This window comes from Pelobates fuscus, chromosome 1 (assembly GCF_036172605.1).
Source record: "Pelobates fuscus isolate aPelFus1 chromosome 1, aPelFus1.pri, whole genome shotgun sequence".
Classification (NCBI taxonomy): domain Eukaryota; kingdom Metazoa; phylum Chordata; class Amphibia; order Anura; family Pelobatidae; genus Pelobates; species Pelobates fuscus.
This window is the reverse complement of record NC_086317.1, coordinates 208,410,767-208,438,372: the sequence shown is the minus strand read 5'-3', so window position 1 is coordinate 208,438,372 and position 27,606 is coordinate 208,410,767. Positions and strand designations below refer to the sequence as shown.

Below are 27,606 nucleotides of genomic sequence, written 5' to 3'. Positions count from 1 at the left end.
TTCATACTCACTTTAAAGGGACACTATAGGCATTCAGACCACTTCAGCTCATTAAAGCGGTCGGGGTGAATATTCACAGTTTTGAAAAAAATGCAAAAAAAAAAACTTTGTGGGTTAACTCCACCTCGAGTGGCTGTCTACCAGACCGCCACTAAAGGACTTCCGGATCGTTAGGCGACTTTTGGTTGCCCGTCGCTGGACGTCCTCATGCGATGCATGAGGACATCCAGTGTCACCCAAAACCCCATAGGAAAGCAGTGTATAATGTATTCCTATAGGGGAAGTATTCATGCGAGCACGGCCACTGACGTCAGCCGGCGGGGGAAGAGCGGAGGTGGAGCCCGAGCCAGCACAGAGGGAAATCAAATGTGGGGATCTAAACCAAACCTGCAAATAGGGCACAATAGCATTAGGAATACCGGTTTGTATTCCAAATGCTATAATATACCTTTTAAGTCAGTTGGATATTAAACACACCGAATCCTTGGTTTGACATGATCTGCACCACAAGACAAAAGTCTAACATTTGTTTAGGATATCACACAGTTCCGGAGGGCAATACTGAACTAAGTCTTTGGGATGAAAGATGGGTACATACATCTGTCAAGTTGATATAGCAATCAATTTCTTCTATGAAACACACTTCAGAGATATTCAATTTGAGTTTATAGTTCTGTTTAGTTTCTTTTGAATTCCTCAGTTTTGCTTGTAATCAGTAACACAGTGTGAAAAACTCCCCTTTTCCTGTTAGTTTGCCACGAGTTTTTAGAGGGGCCTGTTTGCCAGCCTCCTACCCTGTGACTATGGACCCTGCAACAGACCTGGCTAAAATACTTTCAACAGGCTATGTTCGTGCAATTGGGACTATTTGGTTCGTTTACCAAACAGCCGCACGAACCGGAGACCACCCTGGAGCTTGTTAAGTGTAATCGATACATTGTTGCAATTTGAACCTCTGTGGTCTAACTGTTCGTCTGGGTGGCCGCAATTCCTATGGCCGACCACGAGGTGACGGCCATCTTGTTCGCATGAATCAAAACCGCGAATAGACTTCAAGGGGACTTAGCCGCGAATGCCCTGGAATTATTTTCGTCATGAAAACTTTGTGGTTACTGGTCAGTCCTCCAGCAGCACTTAGCCGCGATTCTATGGAACTATTTTCAGCTAAGGGACCATGCCGGTTGTTTGTAAAAACTATGACTTCCATAAAATTTCTGAACCCCTGAAATGATCTGGGTGAGTTTTGGAAATAACATTTGTGGGGTTTTATGTATTTTTAGGCTACTTTTGGGGTGTTTAAAAAAAAAAAAAGTATGTTTTTTGTGTGCTTGGAGATAATTGGATTAGAATTAATACAGTTACTGATCCAATTATCTCAAGCAGGGAGAAGGGATTGTATGTTTGTTATGGGAGTGTCGGGCATTTAATCACTCTTCTTATTGGTCTGTGTTGTAGTCCCAAACAAGGTCCATGTGGGCGTACCCCTTGCATATGGGATTGTCATAAAAGGCCAAGTGCGGCTCCCATTAAACTTAGATTCGTTTACTCCTTCATGAAGTCTTGGCTCATGTTTGGGGGATTGGAGTACTACATTCATTCTGGGGATTGCTATAATCACTAGCTCTTATAAGAGCAGTTACTGCTACGCTCTCTGGACTAGGAGAGGTCTACCCACTGGAAGCTGGATCCTGGTATTGGGTCCAGGGTGGGTAGAGGACGGGGAGACTCCAATCAAGCTGCGGCAGTTTGTGAGGTCTACGGTGGTTATGGTGTTCCAGTACAGTGCTTATGGTGCTCACAAGTACTAGGAAGCAGTGATTGACAGAGGTACCCAGTCGGTCCGTCACACACAGGTCTCTAAAGGAAGTGGCCAAGCAATTTACACATGTATATAATTTCCAGAAAGTATATGTATGAGAATGGAATTACAATTAAGAGAAAGTCTTGTCACAATAATTGTGCTTAAACAGTACCTCAAATCTTGACCATTGTCATCAGATGCCACATCTTCCACATGTACCTGATCACACTCCTGGGGAAAATAAACAAAGGCCAAAATAAGATCATGCATTAGGTTTCTTGGTAACACATTGTGATTCCTTAATCCACTGTTCTCATCGCTCTTCGACACAAAAGAAAAATGGAAAAAAAAAAAATTATACTCAAAACAATATTTATATGATCTTGTTCACTTCTAGCCATTAGTAGATTACAATATTTATTAGAACCACATCTCCCATGCTTACAAACCATAAGTGGAGTTCTTGTTCCACATCATATGATGAACTAGATTTAGATTCCCCAGATTAAATCAATCTAACAGATACCTTCAATGAAGCAGTAAGCATTTTTCAATCTGCATTACCAGTTTACAATGCTCAACTGAATCAAAGTCATATCTATTGATTTGCAAAATTCTGCCCAGACCATAAATATTATACTGGTGAGTGGCAGCAATGCTCATTAACATGTGTCCCTAAGCAAATGTTATCTTCACTAAACAGGGTTAATATGGCCCTCCAAGTTTGAGATAATTTATTCTAGAGAATGATTTACCGTAGTTAAATTAAAATATGAAATTTTTTAACAATGAATAAAACCAAAAGAGTAATTTAACTTTAAGTGGGGGGCAAAAAGCCTATTCACCTTTAGAATGTTAGAAAAGAAAATGTTACTTGCGCTTTCTCCTTAATCCCTATGTATATTTAGACAAATGGAGGTCATTTAGTTGCTCCAATGGCCATTGGAGGGAATGCCCGCCTGCCAACGTCAAGGCAGACCCCCCTAAGCGGGTCCTAACACTGACCCTTCAGCCTGCTTCCTTGAGCTTCTGGCAAAGATATCTCTAATGAGACAGAAAGGGGTATTTTTTTATATACACCCCTATACTTATTAACCCTTAATAGGGAACACATGGGATGGGTAGCAGCATTGTAACCAGGCTGTGTGATGCAAAGTAAATACAAATACAAAAAGAGAAGTCCTGCGCTTAAGCAGCAAGGACTACAACACACATCAGCCCCAATATATAGTAAAAACCAAAGAAAAGAAAATGTTACTTGCGCTTTCTCCTTAATCCCTATGTATATTTAGACAAATGGAGGTCATTTAGTTGCTCCAATGGCCATTGGAGGGCATTGGCAGGCGGGCATTCCCTCCAATGACCATTGGAGCAACTAAATGACCTCCATTTGTCTAAATATACATAGGGATTAAGGAGAAAGCGCAAGTAACATTTTCTTTTCTTTGGTTTTTACTATATATTGGGGCTGATGTGTGTTGTAGTCCTTGCTGCTTAAGCGCAGGACTTCTCTTTTTGTATTTGTATTTACCTTTAGAATGTTGTCCAAGAGTTGCTTTATAAAAGTAACCTCCATCGAAGATAAGGAATAAATAGCAAACCTGGTGTAAAGAGTGCAGCAATCATCACGGAAAACAATGAAATGCTCACTTAGATGTTTTTTTTCCCCCCAACAGTTTGTTAAGATCTGCAAGAGCTTTACAGGAATCATCATCCGACAAGGTAACGATTACCTAGATCCACTATCTAGGTTATTGCATTTAGGGTGAAATAATTCTACAAATTCATTAATCAGCACTATAATGTACTATTTTGAATACACCCCACTCTCAAGGCTCTGACCGAGACTGGTATCTCATCAAGTAGGTGTATGTTTCCCACAATGCTCAGCTCACAGAAGAATATATATATTTATTATTTTAACAATAATTCAAATTATACTTTCACAAACTATAAAGAAATAGTTCTTCTACATATAGAGGTATACGAATAACCAATTATGCATCACTAATTTACTTAATTAAAACTTGGCATATTGATGTTTCATTAGCCTTTACATTAACAATAACACAAAACCCCCCCAAAAAATTAAAACCCAACAAAAACATCCACAACATAGAGCTTGCTTTTGATTGAAAACTGGATAATCATCACTTAATTTTGAGTGGATCCAAGTTTTTTATTTAATATGAAATACTGCAATTGGCACTACCTTTTAAGTTAGCAAATAGGACAAGGTCTCACAGATTAAGGGATCTGTCGCAAATGTCAAGGGGAAAAAAAAGGATTAAGACTTTGTGCATTAAGATATTGTGGGGCTTAATTGACATTAAGTGGATTATGTTAACATGACCAGTTCCTTGATTTCGAATTTCCACGCTTTATAAAACCACGTGTACCAGATGGTGACATATAGACTGAACAAAGCATGTGAGGCTAGCTACTCTTAGTCCCTGAGTTTTGTAGATACATGTTTGTTATTTACAGATATTTGATTCTGTGTGGCATAAATCTATATATTAATATAACAGAGACGCTGGGTACCACCAGATACCTGCTCTGACATTTTAAAATGTACAGGCTTTTTTGTGTGTACGACTGTGGTGTCTGACAATAGCAAGGGAACATTTTTTATTTTTATGGGTGTCTGTGAGGGTGAGATTTTATGTCAAAAGCAGCTTTTTAATAAATAAAATATATAGATTTATAGATTTCACTTTTTAGAAGCTATAGATTTAAGAGTATATGCGACTGCACAGGACAAACACTAATCCGGAATACTGTTGCACATCACAGGAGGTGTGTGTGTGTTCCTGAACTTTAAGAGCATATTGAGAGACTGAGGTGAACCTCAGGTTCTCAGAAAGAGTAGAGGGACACAGATTTCCCTGTTCTCCTGGTAGCTCTCTGCCTCGCAGAAATGTCAGGCCTTTGAGGATCCAGTTGTAAAAAGACTGAGAATAGATGTTCCAGTTGTGCACTTAGATTTAGGCTCTGCAACAACCACAAATTTGTTAGGAAACTAGCAAAGCAACCCGTGCATGTATTCCACTGATGAGAGAGAGAGAGAGAGAGAGAGAGAGAGAGAGAGAGAGAGAGAGAGAGAGAGAGAGAGAGAGAGAGAGAGAGAGAGAGAGAGAGAGAGAGAGAGAGAGAGAGAGAGAGAGAGAGAGAGAGAGAGAGAGAGAGAGAGAGAGAGAGAGAGAGAGAGAGAGAGAGAGAGGAGCGACAGGAGAGAAAGATCAGCCTGGCAGCAGCATTCATCAGAGATTGTAGGGGGGCAGTACAGCTTCTGGGGAGACCAATTAGGAGAGAATTACAGTAATCGATGCAAGATATTACTAGAGCGTGAACAAGCTCCTTGGCAGCATCTTGCTTAAGAAAGCGGCGTATGAGGGCAAAGTTTATAATGTGGAATCAACAAGTTTTAGCAACAGACTGGACATGAGGCGAAAAGGTAAGGCCAGTATCAAAAATTACACCAAGACAGGCAGGTACCATCAACCTGCAGGGAGAATGAAGGAGGAGAATCAGTGTTATGAGGAGGAAAAATAAGAAAATCAGTTTTAGAGAGATTGAGTTTCAGAAAGCGGGAGGACATTCAGTCAGAGATAGAAGAAAGGCAATTAGTGACACGTAGGACAGCAGGGGAGGAGATATATATCTGGGTGTCATCAGCGTACAGGTCGAAATGAAATCCACATGAATTAATGAGTTTGCCAAGAGAGGCAGTATAGAGAGAGAACAAAAGGGGACCAAGAACTGAACCTTGAGGTACTCCGACTGAGACGGGATGAGGAGAGGAGGTTTAGCTGGAAAAAGAGACACTGAAGGAGTGTTGGGAGAGATAGGAGGAGAACCACGAGAAGGCTGTGTCACAGAGACCAAGAGATTGAAGAGTTAGGAAAAGGAGGCCATAATCAACAGTGTCAAAGGCAGCAGAGATGTCCAGAAGAATTAGTATGGAGTAGTGGCCTTGGATTTAGCTACAATTCGATAATTTGTAACTCGAGTCAGAGCAGTATCTGTGTAGAGGAGGGGACGGAATCCAGACTGAAGAGGGTCAAGGAGAGAGTTGGAATTGAGGAAGCATGTCAGATGGGTAAAGGCAAGTCTTTCCAAATGCTTTGAAGACAAAGGGAGCAGGGATATGGGACGATAGTTGGAAGGGAAAGTTGGGTCAAGAGATTGCTTTTTGAGGACAGGTACAACAGTAGCATGTTTAAGGGGAGTTGGGACACACCAGAAGAAAGAGAGCAGTTGAAGATGTGCGTTAATGACTGCACCAGACAAGGGGTGAGAGATCTGATGAGGTGGGACGGGATGGGATCAAACAGACACGTGGTGGGACAAGAGGAAAGTGCAGTCACCTCCTGTTCAGTAGTAAAGTAACATGCAAAGCTATCAACTAAAAGATTCGTTTGTGGGGTGCAGGGCTAAGAAGAGAGTTAAAGGTATTAAAAAGATGCCTAGGATTGCGGGAGCATGAGCTAATAAGAGGAAAAGTACGACTGTTTAGCAAGGGTGAGGGCTGCGCTGTATGAACGCAAGGCAAATTTATAATGTAGAAAGTCTGACAAGGTGTGAGAATTCCTCCAGCAGTGTTCAGCTGAACAAGATCTCTGCAGATAGCGGTTTGACTTCATGTGCCACGGTTGGAGGTGCGCCCTCCTTGAGGTGCGTGCTTGGTGTGGGGCTGCAGCGTCTAGGGCTGGTGAGGGTAGCATTATATGAGGAGATAGCCAGAGAGGGACAGGAGAGTTTAGAATAGATATCAGTCGCTGGAGGTCAAGAGAACGCAGATTCTCTTGGCGGGGGTTAGGCGGAGGATATTGGATGTGGGGGCACTCAAGAAAAAATTATGGGAGATGGTGGTCTGATAGAGGAAATGGAGTATTACAGAGATTGGAGACTGAGCATGCATTTGACAAAATACGATCTAGAGTATTGCCAGCTACATGTGTGGGGGAATTAGCCCATTGCGATAGCCCAGAGGAGGAGGTGATTGAAAATAAGTTTTGAGGCTACGAAGGACAAGGGTGAGTTAATGGGAATGTTGAAATCCCTGAGAATTATGGATGGGATATTGCTTGAAAGGAATTAAGGAAGTCAGGCAGAAAAATGGTCAAGGAAGAGACGAGGGGAACAAGGGGGAGACATCGCCAGCTGCCAGGAGCAGAAGCATAGAAAGTATGAGAAGGTGGGAGTAAGATTTAAATGTTTTAATGATTTAAATATATATCCATTACATATCCCCAGGGAGCACAGGTAGAGAAGATGCAACTACATATTTAAAATTCTAGACTGAAAGTGCTACATATCTATACAGAGGGCCCTAGGCAAAACACAGTATTTGTACTGCCTACAACAAAACAAAATCCTTACCTGGGATTTATTTTCCTTGCTTATCTTTTGACAGGATGCACAGTGACATAGTCTATGATAACTATAAAATACCCCCAAACTCCAATTGAGGGGCACTTTTATATTAAAAAAAAGAGCTTAGATACAAAATGCTAGACAAAAAGTTATTCAATAAAGGAAAGGCTTGTGTGTTGCTAAAGATTAACAAGAAACAATATCAGACAGGAAATATGGCTTTCCTTTCTATCTCTGGCAGCACAATAAGATATATAAAATTAAGGGTGAGTTAAAGTAGCTAAGAGCAGCATGATGAACACTCCACCCAAACCTGTGTACCCCACCAAACAGTAGTCTGAACAGTAAAACAGTAATGTTTGCAAAAGGATCTAGATTCTGAACCAGGCAGTGGTCCTGCGGTTTTCATCTAGTGGTGTTCACACCAATTCTGCCCCGGGCTTCTGGTTTGGTAATCCTGCTTGGATAGCAAGCAGAGATGACCAATGTGATCCAATTAAAAAAGGGTATGTTTGAACACTGCCTCCTCTTTCAGACTGCCTGCAAAAGCATCAAACATCTCCAAGGTGCTAGGTGGGCAAGGTATATATACAGTTTTTGTAGCTGCATTCAATGGATGACGATATGATGTTAGTAGCATGTTATCGCAAAACTTATTAAAAAGCACATTCAATGATATACATTTCTTAAGCTTGAAGGTCAAATGCTGTGGGTTTAGATGCCATGGAGAAACTCTCAAAAATGTACGAGGATGCAATCACAATACAGCCCTGGCTACTCTCACAAAGAGAGGAGGGTAAAGAGATTGCTTTGGTAAATGTATCTGAAACTGCAATCTGGACTTTGATGGTAGAGTGCCTTTCAGCCTTTCCATCCCAGTTTTCAAAAATACACTTTTGTGTGTGTTACACATACTTCCTCAAGGTCCTGGTAACATGGAAGAAAAGCATTGATCTTTTTTTTCTATTTATCTGCCAAATATTGGCATAATTCCATTTTTCTGATTGTCTGTTGAATTATAATATGTAGTGTGACGAGAGCAATCTCGCCACTGTGCATTGGAGGAGCCTGGTTGCCCGCCTGCTGCCTTTAGACTATGGTCCCATGTTGAAACGCTTGATTTCCCCCTGCAAAGACACGAAAGCCGGGTCATTCGGTACTTGCCCTATTTGAACAGTGATACCCCAGATAGCTATGCCATGGAGCCCATTCGTATAACGAAAGACTATGTGAAAGACTTTGGCTCCATGGCAATTGAACTGTATGTATGTGATCTGAGCGCCATTCAGTAATAATGTGCGCTCAGATCTAAGCTATCTGGGGATATGTTGAATGTACCTGTTTTATGCAATAGCTGCACAGTTATATATTTTTATGTATTTTATTGTCTTTTGCTACCATGTGGCTAATGGAGTTTTGCCTCTGTCCTTGGAGATAATTGGATTACTTCACAATTATCTCCAGGATAGAAGACTCTATGGAACTGGTATTGGGAAGAAAAGCCATGCTTCATTTGGTCAGAAAGGACTTCGATCTAACTTTTGACCCACTGGACCAATTTGTATGATTTTGACGTATGTTTGTATTTTGAGTATGCTGATTCTGAAATGTGAATGTGATGCATACTTTTAAAGTTATGAATATTGTGTAAAACTGTATTTTCCTGCCTGTAATAATTACATTAACCCATTGTGTAAGGTAATTGTATCACAGGCAGATTTTGTGTGGGAGTGTCTGAACGTGTTTACTGGTTGTTTTACAAAACCCTGTGGGTGGTACTAATGTATAAGAATGTGTATTTACAATAAGCTCTGGCTGTTCCTGCTTGACCCTCAACACAGAGCCTTGTCTCGTTCTTGCTGTTCCAGTTCGACTGCTAGGAGTGTAAACCTTTCGTATGGTTTTTCCTATTCGGCTGTTTACAACATTCATATGGTTTCCTGTTTGGCGGATTGGTGTCTTTGGTAGCTGCCTATATATCTGGAAGGGAATATCGTCTAAACGGCGTTTAACCCCTTTTATGCCTGGGGGTGCCGTTACATGTAGTTTTAATTAAGAAAAGTAACAATAAAGGGATTTTTATTACAATTTTAATAAAAAAAATTAGAGAATCAAGACTCTCTGTCTTCAATTATATGCTTTGTATTTATTGCCGGGAGTACCTTTCTTGGAAGTAAGCCATCATGGTAATAAACCACTGAGTGTCTGAGAATCTGTAACCACAGAGTATCAATCTCTGCATCGGAAGTTATATGGCATTATGAGATTATTGCCATAAGATCAATGACTGGAAAGTGTTGTCAAACCCGGAAAAATTATTGACTAAGGTCTCATTTCCCAGAAAGTAAAGGCCTAAGAAATTAGTGATTTAGTGAATTCCTAAAAAGGATATTGCTGATAAATATTCAGTCAAGGTTTCTGTTCAAGCTCCCATTTGCCACTCAAGGATTCTGCTTTGCTTGTTGATGGATGGAACTGTAGTTTGTCAGATAGATTTAATGTTGAACAGGTGTCTCTGAAGCATGTTCATAAAATAACTGGGCACTCTGCACAAAGATGGTACCAGTCAGTGGTAAAAATAAATATATATATTTTTTTCTTCCTCTAAGTGGAGACTCTAGCAGTGGGGAAAGTAATGGAAACCATGTTAAAGGATCGGATTGTTGAACATCTAAAATCACATGGATTTCAAGATCAGAGACAGCATAGGTTTACTTCAGGGAGGTCATGCAAAACTAATCTTATTGATTTTTTTGATTGGGTAACTAAAATAATAGATCAGGGTGGTGCAGTAGACAATGCTTACCTAGACTTCAGTAAGGCTTTTGACACTGTTGCACATAGAAGGCTTATCAATAAACTGCAATCTTTAAGTTTGAATTCCAATATTGATGAATGGGTAAGGCAGTGGGTTGTAGTCAATGGAGTATATTTGAAGCAAGGTATAGTTACCAGCGGGGTAACTCAGGGATCTGTACTTGGGCCCATTCTCTTTAATATTTTATTAGTGATATTGCAAGGTCTTGATGGCAAGGTATGTCTTTTTGCTGAAAATTTGTAACAGGGTGGATGTTCCAGTTGGGATAAGCCAAATGGCAAATGAGTTAGGCAAATTAGAAAAATGGTCATAGCTGTGGCAACTGACATTTAATGTGGATAAGTGCAAGATAATGCATCTTGCACGTACAAACCCAAGGGCAGAGTATAGAATATTTGATAGAGTCCTAACCTCAACATCTGAAGAAATGGATTTAGGGGTAAAAATGTCAGATGACTTAAAAGTAGGCAGACAGTGTAATAAAGCAGCAGCAAATTCTAGCAGAATGTTTGGTTGTATAGGGAGAGGTATTAGCAGTAGAAAGAGGGAAGTGCTCATGCCATTGTACAGAACACTGGTGCCATGGGAGTATTGTATGCAGTACTGGAGACCATATCTCCAGAAGGATATTGATATTTTGGAAAAAGTTCAGAGAAGGGCTACTAAACTGGTTCATGGATTACAGGACAAAACTTACAAGGAAAGTTTAAAGGATCTTAACATGTATAGCTTGGAGGAATGACTAGCTTCCATCTAGCCCCCAACCGAGGGTACAAAAATAAACAAACATTATTTTAGGAGAAGTAGCTGCTTTTAAGAAAAAACAACAAACCACTTTTCTCCCTACTTCTGAGGTTAATCCTACCATACATACAGGGAATCGACACAGTAAAGGAGGAGACTATATTTAAAAGAAGAAAAACTACCACAAAAAGAGGACAGTCTTAAATTAGAGGGGCAAAGGTTTAAAAATAATATCAGGAAGTATTACTTTACGGAGAGGGCAATGGACATAGTTAAAGAGTTTAAAGGACCACTCTAGGCACCCAGACCACTTCAGCTTAATTAAGTGGTCTGGGTGCCAGGTCCAGCTAGGGTTAACCCATTTTTTTTATAAACATAGCAGTTTCAGAGAAACTGCTATGTTTATTAATGGGTTAAGCCTTCCCCCAAATCCTCTAGTGGCTGTCTCATTGACAGCCGCTAGAGGCGCTTGCGTGATTCTCACTGTGAAAATCACAGTGAGAGCACGCAAGCGTCCATAGGAAAGCATTGTAAATGCTTTCCTTTGCGACCGGCTGAATGCGCGCGCAGCTCTTGCCGCGCGTGCACATTCAGCCACGGGGCGGAACGGAGGAGGATCGGAAGGCAGAGATCGGAAGGATCGGGAGGATCGGAAGGCAAGTTTTACCCCTTTTCCCCTTTCCAGAGCCGGGCGGGAGGGGGAACCTGAGGGTGGGGGCACCCTCAGGGCACTCTAGTGCCAGGAAAACGAGTATGTTTTCCTGGCACTAGAGTGGTCCTTTAAGCATGCCTGGGATAGGCATAAGACTATCCTAGCTATAAGATAAGGCAAGGGACTTATGAATGGTTATTATCTGCCGTCACATTCTATTTTTCTATGTTTCTATGTAAAAAAAGTAAATTTTCCAACCTCGCTTGCTGGCATTGGTGATGATGATAACTCATTACTGTAGTCAACAAGACTGGCTGTTGGACCTATGATATTTGATCAGCTACCATTTGAAGGTTCTTATGTTATCTGAAAGACAAGTTAGCAGGTCTAGGGTATCTGGAGAACAATGTCAAACTCTGGATTGCAGAAGGCACTGATGGAGTTATGATTGCAGGAATTACTTTCAGTGAGGTTAGCCACAAGGTTTAGAAGGAACATAATGGATCTAATCTTTTTCAGTAGAAACCTGATAAGGCCCAAGAGACTGGACATGCTATTTTTTTGTAAGGAAGAAAAGTCTAGGATTGGACCTAGGAACACATTTCAATGGCAAGGTACCAACTCTGAACTTTCTTGGAGACTGGAAGTTTCCTTTAAGGAAGGCTCTATTCTGGGAGTTAGGAACAACACTTGTTTCATTTGCCCAGGGTCCAACTTCATTCCCAAGTGTAAATTGTGCTGATACTTTACCACTGGACATGCTGCTGGCCTTCAATCTAGCCCCCAAAGGAGGGTAAAAAAACAAACCTTTCTTTTAGCTGAAGTAGCAGCTTTTAAGAAAGAAGAAAAAAAAAAAATGTTATCCCCACTTCTGAGGTTAATCCTACCATTTAACACTCCCTTGCTATATTGAAATCACACAAACTTAGGGAGGGATAAGTTCTTCTCTCCTTGACATGCATAAAGACAAGCTCTTGGAATGCTTTGTCTAGTGGTGGGGCAAAGGGCACTGTACAATTATGACCATGGTTTTGATAATATACATAGCCTTTCCAATAGTTAACTTTATGAAAGCAATCAGCTCCTACACTTTGCTAAATAGCTGCATTCCTACCCTATAAAGGTTTCTACCTCCTTTGAAGCTCTTTATTATTATTATTATTGCAATTTATATAGCGCATTCCGTAGCGCTTTACATTAACAGATTCCGTAGCGCTTTACATTATTATTATTTCACTATAAATAGGACAATTGCAAGAAAACTTACAGGACTGATAGGTTGAAGAGGACCCTGCTCAAACAAGCTTACAATCTATAGGAGAAATTGTTTGTTCTCTAAGACTGACACCAGTTCCACACCATCCATAATTTGTCCTTTAATAGTAGGCCCAGTTTGAATAAGTCTCTTAATTCAAAGAGCGGACTAATATGTTTGAAAACAAAAGGCAGGAAATTTCAGTTTGTACAACCAATAGAGAAACTGCTACAGAACAGCGTATAGTCGAACACATGGTGGCGGCCATCTCGTTTAGTCGAACGAGGCCAGCGGTGTTTTGTTGTCAAGTGCATGGAACTAAAATCGGACACTCGACGGCACGAACACCATTGGGACTTCCACTAGGGATCGACAGATTATCGGTTTTACCGATATTTTCGGCCGATATTCGTTATTTTTGGCAATATCGGTATTGGCCAATAGAGATACCGATATTGCCGATAATACCTCCTAGGACCGCTGGGCTCGTGACAAGAACGGCGGTCCTGGGAGGGCCCGCAGAAGCTCTTACTTACCTTCCCAGTAGCTCCCTTCAGCTCCCTGTGTAAATCTCGCGAGTGCTACAGCCGTCAGAGCGTTGCCACGGGTTACCATGGCAACGCTCTGTGCGGCACGCAGACCGCAAGATTAACACAAGGAGCTGCTAGGAAGGCAAGTAACAGCTTACTGCAGGCCCCCACTGCTCAGTACAAGCCACTGGACCACCAGGGAATGCCATAGCCCCTCTCCCTGGCTAAGTAACAAGCAGGGAGGGGAGGACAAAAAATAAAAAAACATAAATAATTAAAATAATTTTACACAAATTGCATCCTTATATCCATTGGTGTACCAGATTGCTCATTTAAACCCTGTGGAGACATGCCTTTCAAAAATTTGATACGGGCTCTTGGAGAACTCCTTGAACCCCAATCTATAGAAAGTTCTCTTGAACCGACCAAATCCATGTTGCAGGCTCATTTTTTCAGCTAACAAACTCATGTACTGATAATTCCCGATACAACATAAAATATGTCTTTATTACGGAGAAACTAAATACTTCCCTTCGAGGAGTTTCAACCCGATTATATAAGATTTGGTATCTGTGGTTCAGGTGGCCCGAAAGAAAAAAGTTTTGCCCTATCTTAATCCAGTGAGAGCCCCATTTGGGAGATGTGATTTGCTTTGCCTGATTACGCTATCAAAGCCATCTTATTTAAAAAAATATATATATATATTCTTGTTTCTCTATCTTACATCGCTTTCTCTTCACACCTGTCTTTGGAAAAACCCTTACAGTGCCTAATGATTATCTTTCTTGGTACCTATGTGCTACACTTCTTTTCTAAATAGTTCCTGGGATCTTGAACTTTAACATAATAACCAGAATGTTTGAAATTATTTTTATTAACATAAGGGGTGTTCATGAACAATTCTATACTATTCACTCTCAACACCCGTAAGGTGAAGCAGGAAGAAAACGTTTATAGTATTTAATGTGGGTGTTTTCTGTCCTACCATCAGAGGCAAAGCATATCTCAGTTTGTGTGCTGTCAGGCATAACAAGGAAAGATACCGCTCTGCCCAGGCCTCCACATCTTACAAATGTATTATATAGTTATATTTGATAAATGTTGGCCATATATCTCTGCAATCCTCTTGACATAACCACCATGGCACACTATAATATTAGTGGCAATAACATCTTACCTCCAGATCATTGAAAAATAAATGCGTGTCTGCAACTTCAAAGATCAACTCCTCCATTGCCAAGCCAGATCCAACAACCAGAGTAGGATCCTGAAAAGAAATAGACAACAACATCAAGCTTTTTATTCAACTTGTACTTAAAATGTATACGTCGTAAAAATATTATACCGTATATACTCGAGTATAAGCAGAGTTTTTCAGCCCATTTTTTGGGCTGAAAAACCCCAACTCGGCTTATACTCGAGTCAAGGTCTGTATTATGGCAATTTGCATTGCCATAATACAGACTGGGGGGAGAGGGGGGCTGGCAGAGCTGTACTTACCTTTCCTGCAGCTCCTGTCAGCTCTCTCCTCCTCCGCGCCGTCCGTTCAGCACCTCGATCAGCTCCCAGTGTAAGTCTCGCGAGAGCCGCGGCTCTCGCGAGATTTACACTGGGAGCTGACAGAAGAGCAGAACGGACGGCGCAGAGGAGGAGAGAGCTGACAGGAGCTGCAGAACAGGTAAGTACAGCTCTGCCAGCCCCCCTCTCCCCCCACTGAACTGCCACTGGACCACCAGGGAAGGAGAGCCCCCCTCCCTGCCATATATCAAGCAGGGAGGGGGGACGGAAAAAAAAAAAAAAGAAATAAAATAATAAAATAATTAAAAAAAAATTAATAATAAAAAAAAGGGGTATAAGGACCACTATGGGAGGGGGGGGGGGTATAAGGACCACTATGGGAGGGAGGGGGGTATAAGGACCGCTATGGGAGGGAGGGTGGGTATAAGGACTACTATGGGAGGGAGGGGGGGGGGGGGTAAGGACCACTATGGGAGGGAGGGGGGGATAAGGACCACTATGGGAGGGAGGGGGGGGGGTATAAGGACCACTATGGGAGGGAGGGGGGTATAAGGACCACTATGGGAGGGAAGGGGGTATAAGGACCACTATGGGAGGGAGGGGGGTATAAGGACCACTATGGGAGGGAGGGGGGGATAAGGACCACTATGGGAGGGAGGGGGGGGTATAAGGACCACTATTGGAGGGAGGGGGGTATAAGGACCACTATGGGAGGGAGGGGGGGGTATAAGGACCACTATGGGAGGGGGTGGGATAAGGACCACCATGGGAGGGAGGGGGGTATAAGGACCATTATGGGAGGGAGGGGGGGGGGTATATGGACCACCATGGGAGGGATGGGGGGGATAAGGAACACTATGGGAGGGATGGGGGGGATAAGGAACACTATGGGAGGGAGAAGGGGGGTAAGGACCACTATGAGAGGGAGGGGGTGGGATAAGGACCACTATGGGAGGGGAGGGGGAAGTAAGGACCACTAGGGGAGGGGAGGGTAAGGACCACTGGGGGAGGGGTGAGTCAGGACCACTGGGGGGGGGAGTGAAGGAACACGGGGGTGGGGAGGTAAGGACCACTGAGGGAGGAGGAGGGGAAGTCAGGACATATGGGGGGGGGAGGGGGCGGCAAAAAATGTTTTGCCTACGGCGGCAAATATCCTTGCACCGGCCCTGCACACACTGCATTCATGCACACACACACTGCATTCATGCACACACACACACTGCATTCATACACACACTGCACTCATACACACACACATACGCACACACTGCATTCATTATACACACACTGTAAATAAATATTCAATTAATATATTTTTTTAAGGATCTAATTTTATTTAGAAATGTACCAGTAGCTGCTGCATTTCCCACCCTAGTCTTATACTCGAGTCAATAAGTTTTCCCAGTTTTTTGGGATAAAATTAGGGGCCTCGGCTTATATTCGGGTCGGCTTATACTCGAGTATATACGGTAAATCTCCCAACTTAGGTTGCAAAAATACCCAGTCTAATTTCAGTGAAGTTGCAGCAGAAACTAGATGTCCTTTCATTAGACCAGGCTTGAGAACCCTTAACTTAATTTATTAAAACAAACAATCTCTGCAATAGGAGAGTAGTAAAGTCTCATAACATGTAAACCTTGTATTAAACATAATGATTCTGCATTCTAAATGAGAAGAATATGCAAAGTTTACTGGATACAGAGTTCTATGCTTCAGGAATTCATATAAAAAAATAATTAATGGAATTAGCTTAAAGGAACACTTTATGCCTAGTTATGGTATAAGGAACTTCTGTAGGGTCATATAGTCGCAGTTCTTTGGGAATGTTACTCAACCTCACTTCCTTGAAAGCTGCACAGCAGATATTCCTAGAAAGAGGAAGCAGAAAACTGGCATGGTATGCTCATAAAGCAGTCCTGTGCAGGGATCTAAGAAATTAACTTAGCCCAGCCCCAGTTATGGAGTATCATAATTGGGTGGTCACTTCATGGCCTTTGCACAGATGACTACAGATGCTACAGAGCCTGGAATTACAGCAAGTAGAACGACATCACAAATGAATGCTTTTTGCACTTTTTATTACTGTATGGTTTTGCAGATTTTAACATTTTGGCTATATAATAGGTAGTTAACATTTTACAGTGGTGAAAGCAGAGCAGAGCAGTGCAAGCAAAAGGTCAATGTGACAAAGGTATTGAGTATAATACTTACTGTAGCTGACAAAATTACATCAATGCATTCAAGCTAGTCTACCCTTATTTTAGTATGGCTTCATTTTAAAAAGTTACAGTTTTGGCACTAATCACACTTAAAGAGCTAGCTGCCCGGCTTTGCTTGTTCATATAATGTACACACAACCCACCCCTCCACAAAAAATAAAATGGAAAAAAAAACAACTTTTTTTTAAGGAGAGTGGAGAGTACACATTTACCAGAGTAGGCCAATGTATATTTTAAAGCAGATCCTATAGTCTGTACCTTTCCATACTTTTGTGCATATGACCCGGTGAGCAGAGAGTGAAAGATGATAATGGTCTCATCCAAGTCCCACAAAAACACACGCTGGGGGAAACAAAGAGAGAAAAATGCAACAAATCCTTCTAATGTCCAGAAAATGCATGCATGCTTACAGATAAACGCATGGAGATGGGAAGTGGAAGCACATGTAGGACAAGTGATTATGAGAGCGGAAGGAGTTAATAAGTAAATTAGATTAATACCTTAAAGGGACACTCCACTGCCAAAATAAAAATAATAATGAAGACTTCCCACTGCAACTCGATGACATGTCTTTGCAAGACAGGTGCTCTTGGCAAGTGGTTCTAAAACCAGTCCTCATGGCCCACCAACAATCCAAGATTTATGTATTTCCCTTTTTTATTCCATTGGAGATACTGACGAAACCTGGACTATTGTGGGTTGTGACTGTTTTGGGAACCACAGCTCTAGGCAATTGTCTCCCTCTTGAGTTTAGCTCAACTAAGCTAACCAACTAGGAAGTAACAGTACCTGTTATCTGATTGACAACAGCAGGGGTTTGCTTTTTCTATTGACACCTGCACTTTAACAAGCTAGAGTGTTTTAGGGGTCTGGAGTGTCCCTCTAAGTAAATAAATTCTAAAGTGGAATCAAATTAAGATAAATAGATTATATACAAGGATCCCCCCCCCTCCAGCAATAGAATAGTAAATGTATATTGAAGGACAGTTTTTTTTTGGGGGGGGGGGGGGGTTTACATTTCACTAATTAAACCCTTAACATCACTGAAATGCCATGCCATCATCGCAATCTGGACCATACAGTCCAATACCAGAATGGGGGGGGGGGGGGGGTTTACATTTCACTAATTAAACCCTAATTAAACCCTTAACATCACTGAAATGCCATGCCATCATCGCAATCTGGACCATACAGTCCAATACCAGAATGAAATGGTCAACATATTTACAATTAGCAGCTCTGTAAGAGAGTCATGTTAAAGTTAAACAAGTTATACATTCCATGATGGAAAAGAACTTTGATGGACCAGATTACAGTGATGATTCTGACAAACTTTAGTGCATTTTTTAAAGCAGTCCAGGAAGCTTTGTTGTAAAGAATAATGTGTAGAAATGAAAACATTAATGGTACCATGGCATTTAATGATAATACGGTAATCCCCCTTGGAAGCAATGGCGAAACAACTCACCAAGAGAAGCTACATCACTGCCTGTGATTTTACACACTTTACCTAATATTTACCCTACAACAGAGTTCAGGGGAAAATATATTTGACTTACCTCTAGATCACTTTGCTGTGGTGAAGAGGCATCTGTTTTCTTACCCTTCCCTCTGTTTTTCACATTCACATTTTTCTTACTTTGGTCTTCTGTCTCCTTACTGCTCATTGCTCTCATTGGCTGGCCTGTTTCTGTGTCATCTGCCCCCCACCCAATAAATGAGAACAGGTCATTTTGGATCTCTCTCTAATATGTTATTGTGTCATATGCAAGTTAAAAAGAAAGAATGTAATAAAACTCCTGCTTTGATTAAGGCAATTCCTTTTTTCATTCTTAGATTCTTGGTCCAATTGGGCACTTGTCACTTGGAGAAAAACCTGTAGAATTAGCTGAAAACTTGCCTTAAATCCAGCGCTGGGCTTAGTTCTCCCACACCAGTTTAATGCCTACTCAGTCCTCACCACACTTCATCTTTCAGGGTGCCTGCTCCAATCACACATTGGAACAGAGGGCTGCATGAGCAGAGGGCTCTGAAGAGCAATGTAAGTGTAGGGGAGGAGGGCTGCATGGACACAGGGCTGACACTGATGTAAGGAAGGGGAACTGCACAAGGGAGTGAGAGACAGGTAATGTGATTTATGTAAAAGGGAGGGGGCGAGAGCAGGCACTGATGTATGTGAAAGGGAGAGGGGCAGCACACAGAGAGATGTATGTCTAATGTGTGTGCAGAGGAGAGAGGGCTTCACTTGCAGCCACGCTCTCAGCTCTGCCTGCAAGGTAAAGAATCAGAATACCTCTGTTGCAAGTTGGCAGTTTGTGCGGACAACAGACCTAAATAATGCACATAATTGATATTAGGCAGTCTGGAACAAAATTTAAGGCTGCCTATGTCACGTGTGCTGGGAGTGTCCAATGCTTTCTGATTATGGCCATAGACAGCAATTGATGTTGGGGAGGATGGTTGACCAGCGCCCCGGCTAAAGACTTTGGGGTTAAACTATTTATTCTGATTAAGTTATGGTGCTCGGAGTATCCCTTTAAAAAGGATACCGCATGTACCATAACAATTTGTGTTTGCACTAGTTCTGGTGCAAATATATCCTCTGTCTCCCTGCACACTTGCTTATAATTGCTACACTTTCAAATATCATTGCATTTATAAGCTTGTCCATTATGTAAAAATAGGAATATATGCTTTCCTTTAACTACATAAATAAAGTATGGTGTGTAATTGCTGTTGTGCAATCTCTACCACCCCTCATTTAAAAAAAAAAAAAAAAAAAAAAAAAAATTAGCTGTGGCTGTACACAATAAGTCCAATATAAATAAAAACTATGTATTGGGTTACCATTATGGTTGCTATTAGCTTGAATTGCACATCACATAACCTTCTGCAATACAGAAGTTTATGAAAACAACCAGACCCCTCAGACCAAAATTAGAGGTCCCTGACAAGTGGAGACACCACTGGGTCCAGAGTGAAGTGTAGAACATATGTTTAAAAGGACAAAACACCATAACCAACCAGTGCCAAAAGATGCGCAAATTGTTTGACAGATTACAGTGAGAGACAGTGCTAGGGCATTCCTGGCACCATGACCTTTATAGTGGGTTATTTTCATAATCCTCTGCCACCATAAAGTGTGCTAAGCTTACCTATCAATCGCATTTTACGTAGGGGCTTGAAAAGCAATGGGTGATTAACGTTGTGAAAAAAAATAAATTAATTAACAAACAGCATTAAAAAAAAAAACTAAAGTATTTGTGGGTCCTGTCGGTCCATGTTGTGTTGTTGTGAGAACCAACATTTGCAGCTTTTGGATTTAAACTTGAGGAAACAACTTTCCACAAAACCACTAATAAGTGAACTTTCAATAAAGGATGCCGCTTTTATATATCAAATGTAGATGACACAACTGTACATACCAGAAATAGGCCTCTGGGTGGACTGTGCTGTTGATGTGGCATCTGATTTGCAGGTCTGAAATCCTGGCGTCCCTGAACTGTTCTCTGAATTGGCTGCAGACGTTGCTGGTGAAAAGCTTTGGTTTGGGTAAGACTGCTGGTACTGATTTTGTCCAAGTATAGTATATGTCGGAAATTCCTTATTGGTGAACAAAATAAAGTCATGAGATTAACATCAACTGCGGAGAGATTAGGCAATTTATTAGGATGACAGAATAAGCAGCTCAAACAGTGAGAAAGACAACCATATACCTTCACTTCAACAAACTGCCTGTATTTTGCAAAAATTAAAATGTTACAGGCAAACAGAATACAACTAATTATACAAGCAAAAATCTTGACCCTGGTTTAGTTTGATATATTAAAGTTCAGCATCAATTTAAGCATTAAAAACTCACCTGGTTCGAGATGTTGGCAACTGTAGGAACAGAAATATTTGTAATGGGAGAGGGATTCGACATTACATTTACATTAGTACCAGTAGCTGTGAAAAAAACAAACACGAAAACAGTCAGAAAATATTTGTTTTTGGTGTTAAGATATCAATCTAAAAATGACAATTCAAAAAATAAATAGTGGTATACTGTATTAATTCAGTATGTCCTAGCTTAACCAACATTTTCCCTTATTGATTACACTGTATGTTAAAGATCGTCTACAGATATCAAGGAACAGAACATGTCCAGACCCATTTGCTATGTACTCATCTCCAATTTGTCTCCTTTTTTTCTTTTAACATTACTGCTCACTCTCCCATTTCAATTCCTGCTCCTATCAATTAGCATTTATATTCATTTCCGCACAGAAGTACCAACACCCAGATCAGTGTCATGTCCCCATATAAAGCAAATAATATTTTGATACAAGTTCGTGCTTGCTACTTGATCTAAAGTTAGATTATGTATTTTAGTTCCTCTTTCCTTTATTACTACGCTAATGTCCATACCAGATGCACGTCTAATTTCTTTTGTCTCAACATTTCTTGCAGTTCTGTTTCAGCATTAAATCACTACTACTGCCCTATCCACCCATATTAGTCTAACAACATAATATCAGCCCCCTCTCCTATACTATATCAGCCTCCTCTGAATTAGACCTTCCCATCCTAATATTTCAAATGAAAATACCTTCTTCCACCACCAATACTGGCTACTCCACTCAAGGTCTTACACCCCCACTCCCAATATCACCACTATTAACAGGGTATAATAGCACAAGGAATTTAGCACCTTATGACATGTATGAGTGGGCACTCAGGATTTTTTACTACTCGTCAACACTGTCAACTAAATGATGGAAGTAGCACTTGTGCCATATGGTTTCCATCAATGGTCTAGCCAGTGTACCCCGCTACAGAAACTATGTTAAAGCAGACAAGCTTGCCTACCTATATTTCAGTTAAGAGCCACATATTACAGTTAGATCCAGTCGTGTAAGCTGCTCCAAGGCAATGCATGGAATTTTTCTTTTCTCCATTGCCTAAAAGCTAGCTGCGGAACCAGGTTTAAAATCGGCACAAACATTCCACATCATAAAATATTTTTAATTTCTAAATTTTCCCAAAGTGGGGAATCCACGAATTTCAATTTACCTTGTACAGGATAAGAATACAGTACAGGACTTGGCTGGCTGCTGGTGACACCCGCTGAGCAGGTCAGGACGGTAGTTTGGTTTGGTGCCTGTATTAAACCACCTTCAGATTTGATACCTGGCCATAATGCGCCTGCAAGAGAAAACAAAAGGAAACTATAAGGAAAAGAAAAGGAAATTTCTGAATACAATGAAAGGTCTCTACCAATGGTTTGCATTACACTACTATAGTAATGTTAAAGAAGGTACAATTTCCAGAACACCTACACTTGGATAAAGGCAGATTGTCAGATTCGGGTTATATGGGAATGTGGCAGAAATGCCTCTGCCACGTGTTCTTGGAGGGGCCTGCTTGCCAGCCTCCTGCCAAAAGACTATGGGCCAGGTCAGCGACTGTAAAAACCCATATTTTATTCCCCCTGGTTCGGCACTTTCCATTTGTGCGCATAGAACTGAATGCTAGCTCCCTGCCAGTCGTTCGCATGGACCAAAGCCGCGAATAGACTTCAGGGGTACTTATACACGAACGCCCCGGAACTATTTTCGGCATGAAGACTTTGTGGTTCCCGGTCGGTCTCCAGCGACACTTAGCCGCGATTATATGGAACTATTTTCGGCCAGAGGGCCGTGCTGTTATAGGTCAAATTATGACTTCCAGGAAATTCTTCAACCCCTGAACTTATCTGGGTGATTTTTGGATATGTTGATCACCCAGATCGGGGCTATCAGGGGATGTGTTGGTGTGTTTAAATGGGGTTTTGTAAAAATGTATGTTTTCTGTGTCTGGAGATAATGGAGTTTAGTACAGTTCCTAATCCAATTATCTCTCAGGCACAAGGGAGGAATAATCATATTTTGTATGTGAGTGTCCTGGACCTGAGAGCCAATGTAATCATGTGTATGTTTTTACTGTAGTCTGCTCTCAGGTCCAGGGGGGGAGGGGGGGGGAGGGGAGTGCCCCTTGCATTGGGACCTGCATATAAGGCCAGTTGTGGCTGCCAATAAATGAGTTCTAGTTTACCCTCAACACAGAGCCTTGTCTCGTGCTCATAGGGGAAAGCTATACTAGCTATAATCCCTGCTCTTGGGATTGTTCTTTGGATTGCTTTAATCACACGCTCTTGTAAGAGCTACACTGCTATACCTGCTATACTCTCTTGGAGGAGAGGTCTTCTCACTGGGAAGTGGATCCCTGACTTGGGTCCAGGGTGAGAAGGGACGGCGAGACCCCAGCCAAGCTGTGGGGCGGCTAAGGGGCTACAGTGCTTAAGGTACTCGGTGACACCTAGGAAGCAGTGATTGGTGGAAGCACCCAGTTGGGGTGCCAGGCGGTCCGTCACAGGGAAGGAGGAGTTGTCACTTGATAATTTAATAAGACCGAAGCCAGCAATGAAAATATTTGGCAGGTAGGTGCTTCTAGGTCAGTATGTTCACAAGAAACAAGGAACCAGAAGAAAGCCCATTACTAAGCACATTTGTAGTTCTAAGTCAAGGGAGGATCAGTGTCTGTCCGATCTAATTCCATAGTTTACTTGCTCCACTAAAGTTAAAGACTCACTGCTGTCAACTACACTGTTCCAGGACCCCTCGTCTGAGCACCATCTCCCATCATTCTCGTAATGCCACAATGCTAGAGATATTGCATGGCAAATCAAATCATGTCCATGGACAATCCAAGTGGATACATGGATATAAAAGCAGGCAAGCTTACCAAAGGGAGGTAGACCATAGGTTTGTGGTGCCTGAGGATACATTGTGTATGGCTGAGATTGTTGCAAAGTTTGATATGGAGTCTGGCCACTGTATGCTGCCATAGATTCTGCTACAGGTACAGAAAGGATGTGTGTATACGGCCTGTTAAATAAAAATAAAAGTCATTAATTTGATAAGAGATAGATTTTCCATTGGATTTAGAGATATATGCTCTTCTGTTCTGTGTAACATATAGTGGAAAACAGGACCCTTCAAACCCAAAAAATATTTCCTTTGTCAGTTTGCCATTTGCCTTTCAGTATAGGTGGATGTCATGTTAGAATAAAAATGTGCACTCAACCTCTGCTTTACCCTTAACTCCCACAAAACAAAAAAACAAAATGTCCTCATGAAGCCTTGAGAATCCTATTGTCTATTAATAGTTAACAGTCTCAGAGGTGTAAAACACTAACAATGCAGACATAAAACAGGAGCACAGCAGGTAACAGCATATGACTGGAGAAAAATAGGGAACAGTGGGAGTGGCAGTTGTCACCAAGTGTCTACTACTTATGAGGCCAAAGCAAAAATAAAAAAGGATCTGCATGGTAATACTCACTTTGCTGCATACAGTTGTGAGGTATAATCATTGGTTGCTCGTGGCATGTAGTCTGCACAGGGAAGAACTGAAAGAAACACAAAACCACATATGCGTTAATATATTTTTTGACTTTTCTTTTTCACCTTAAATATTTAAAAAAAAAAAATCTATAAATCTAAAATCACTCACTTTCACTGGGCATAGCATGGTTTGAATCCATCTCGTCTTTCTGATGGGTAGTTTCACTGTTACTCACTTGACTAAAATTGAGGAAAATAGAGAGGTAAGTGGTATGAATTACTGAAGTAGCATGAGGACATCCAGTTATAAGGATACTTGTCTTAGAGATCCCACCACTGCCAATTAAGAACAAGAAATAAAAGGACAAGGATGAGAGAGACTGCTAAAAGCAAAGTAGGAGAAATAGGAAAAAAAAAAAAAAAAAGCAGCCGTGCTAGGGAATATGAGAGGGGAGTAGCTCTTAGGCTGACTGAGCATCTCTAGAACTGTGTCATGAGAATTATACAGTGCCTGCGGTTTGTGAACTCCTTTTGCATTAACACGTCGTCTGCTCGAACATCACAGAAATTGCAGCTCACAAACAGCAGTGCCTGTTAAAAGCAGGGTAAGACAAACACAAAATGTAGCTGTTTACAGAATAAACCTAAAAAAAATTTTTTTATGTTTTTATGTATATTATTATTATTATTATCGCCATTTATGTATAGGTGAATGCATATGTAAATGGCCGGCTAATTTGCCATGTATGTATGCCTTACATTTTTTTTACTACATTGTATAACTAATCCTTCAGCTTTGACCTACAATGGAATTACATGACCGATCATTGGGACGCGTTGAAAGAGCTAAATTGGCTATCGCTGGAATCCAGACGCACCCTTCATCTTTACAGCCTTGTGTTTAATAGCTTTTCTGGGAGGTTCCCACCCTACCAGAGTAGAATGCTCTCCCCGGCTGTTTCCACTTCCTATAACCTCTGATCCAGTACCAGCACTTTATTTAATCCACCATAATACAAAAAGAAAGTGGCTCGAACCCCATTTTCCTACAGAGCACTGCAATCATGGAATAACCTCCCGGACACTCAATTTTTCCCCAGCCTAAAATTCTATAAGAGATCCCTATCTACTTTTCTCAAAACAGAATGCACCTGTAATCATGGTTGATTATATATATCTTACCTATTCTGTGTTAAATGTATATGTGTATTAACACTATAGTCACCAGAACAAACACAGCTTAATGTAGTTGTTCTGATGTCTATAGTCTGTCCCTGCAGGCCTTTTAGCGTAAACACTGCCTTTTCAGATAAAGGGCCCAGGACAAACTTGAAAACAGGAGAAATCTCAATCTATCATTCTAGGTAAAATATTTTGTAAATAAATAACAGAGTGCTTTAGCTTGTGTGCAAACGAACATTTTGCCTAGTTACTAGCTTTTAGCCCTGGTTCCTAAACTCTATGACAAATTTGTCAAGAAGCCCTGCTGTATTAGATATTACAGGCATTTAAAGAAACCCTATATGAACAAATACAGACATCGCAGATATAAACATCTGGAATAGAGAAAATATTTTTTAAAAAGTGGACAAACATTTGAGATCTAAACTTGAATCTTTAAAAATGTAAAAAGTTTAGGCTCACAACACAAATTCCCAGTATCTAGAAAAACTATAAATAATACCTAAAAGATGTCAACATAAAAAGGAACTCGGTAGTTATATAATCTACTGAAGAGTATACACATAAAATAATTGCAAATGGACATGTCATTATTTGAAAAAAATCTTAGACACAGTCTAATCCTTTTTCTTTACAAATATTGTAGTATAATCTTGCATAATTTTATTTTATTTGGAATCCCTGTAGACATGGACTTGTGTAAAATACCTTGTATCCTGATCATAACATTTCTATACATGTATGATCTGACAAATGCCATGCATTTCCGGATATTGAGAGACAGACACGCGCACTCTCTGCAAATATTTTGTTTTAGATGCCACTAAGTATAACCTGCTATACACGCACACACCATACACAGATTATTTACCAACCTTAAAGTTTCTTCATCTGCATCTTGCAATTTGGCCTTTTTAGCCTAAAATAAGAAAGAAAATATAAATCCGCCTGTCTTGTATTAATTTAAATAGATATATAGAATTTCACAGTTCAAACAAAACAAGCTTAGCTTCCAACATTTTAAGATTAGTTAACTTTTAAATAAAACAGATATAATCCTATTCTGAAGATGCCTAAAGAATTACTATTTTTGTTAGTCAGTTAACTGCAAAATATTGCTCCAATGACTTTGCAACAGATTTGTCTAGAGAGTATGAAATAAACTGCAAATCTCAAAGATCACACAATGCAGCATTCTAATGCTATACATTATATACTTATAAAGATATACTTAAAAAAAAATTTTTTTTAATTAATAACTTATGGAACATTTACCGTTTTAGCAGGTAATATATCAAATAAAAAACTTCAAATCCTTGTATTTCAAACAATACCAGCAAAGGTAAAAAAAAACCTCTTGATCTCCACCGCGAAAGAATAATGTGTGCAAGATAGTTATTGCAGCTTGGAGCTTAAATACAGTTTAGTAGTGGCAGAAACCCGAGACACAGGATCAGTTAAGCCACACAAGAGCAATGGAAATTCATCATCCAAATCCAAGAGCTTTCTTTTTTATTTTTTCCTCTCTTGCCAGATGAGGATTAACAGGTTAGCAAGAGAGTTCAAGAAAGCGATTAAACAATTAAATAAAAAGTTATGATGAGATCAAACATACAAAAAATAAATAAATGTGAAAGAGGCAGAGGTGGAAAAATAACATTCAATGCCCTATAAATTGTGCTATGATTTATTTTAACATAAAAAAAGATTAATTTTTCAAATTGCGTTCAGAAACTATAAAACAAATAAAAACAGGACGCACAAAAAGTGCTTAAAGGGTTACTCCAAACATCATTACCATTACAGCCTGCTGTTGTAGTTATTCAGTAATGGGGCAAATCATTTACCGCTTTAATTTAACGGTTTGCCCCCTGACAAAAAGGTCCATGTTGGGCTTGGATCCTCCCTCGTGGTCAAGTAATGCGTTTCTGGCTTCTGCAGAGCAGCAGAAGTCTAGAAATGCGGCAGTCGTCGTTCATTGGCTTACAGGGTCAGCTGGCCACTCTCAGCCAAATTATAATAATCACTGTTTATATATTTAAACAACTATTCTAAGCACCATAGACATTATAAACTGCTGTACAGTTTATGGTGTCAGGAGTTCCCTGGTTCTGCACCACAGTAAGGAGTCAAACAGTTTT

At 40.6% G+C, this 27,606-nt stretch overlaps 1 protein-coding gene across 2 annotated transcripts in view; it reads right to left on the bottom strand.

Annotated features, from left to right (window-relative positions):
• The window catches only part of EYA3 (EYA transcriptional coactivator and phosphatase 3), a 125,640-nt gene that overhangs the window by 18,415 nt on the left and 79,619 nt on the right, over positions 1-27,606 (bottom strand). The window contains exons 3-13 of one of the 2 annotated variants that reach the window (XM_063454067.1): positions 26,341-26,384; positions 24,453-24,523; positions 24,282-24,348; positions 23,682-23,824; positions 21,972-22,103; positions 20,779-20,864; positions 20,333-20,519; positions 18,476-18,615; positions 17,175-17,258; positions 14,357-14,446; positions 1,974-2,032 (exon numbers count right to left, since the gene is read on the bottom strand). In XM_063454067.1, coding sequence (XP_063310137.1) covers positions 1,974-2,032; positions 14,357-14,446; positions 17,175-17,258; positions 18,476-18,615; positions 20,333-20,519; positions 20,779-20,864; positions 21,972-22,103; positions 23,682-23,824; positions 24,282-24,348; positions 24,453-24,523; positions 26,341-26,384 — 1,103 coding nt within the window. The remainder of the gene's footprint in view (positions 1-1,973; positions 2,033-14,356; positions 14,447-17,174; positions 17,259-18,475; positions 18,616-20,332; positions 20,520-20,778; positions 20,865-21,971; positions 22,104-23,681; positions 23,825-24,281; positions 24,349-24,452; positions 24,524-26,340; positions 26,385-27,606) is intronic. The other variant, XM_063454076.1, reaches the window with a different exon arrangement.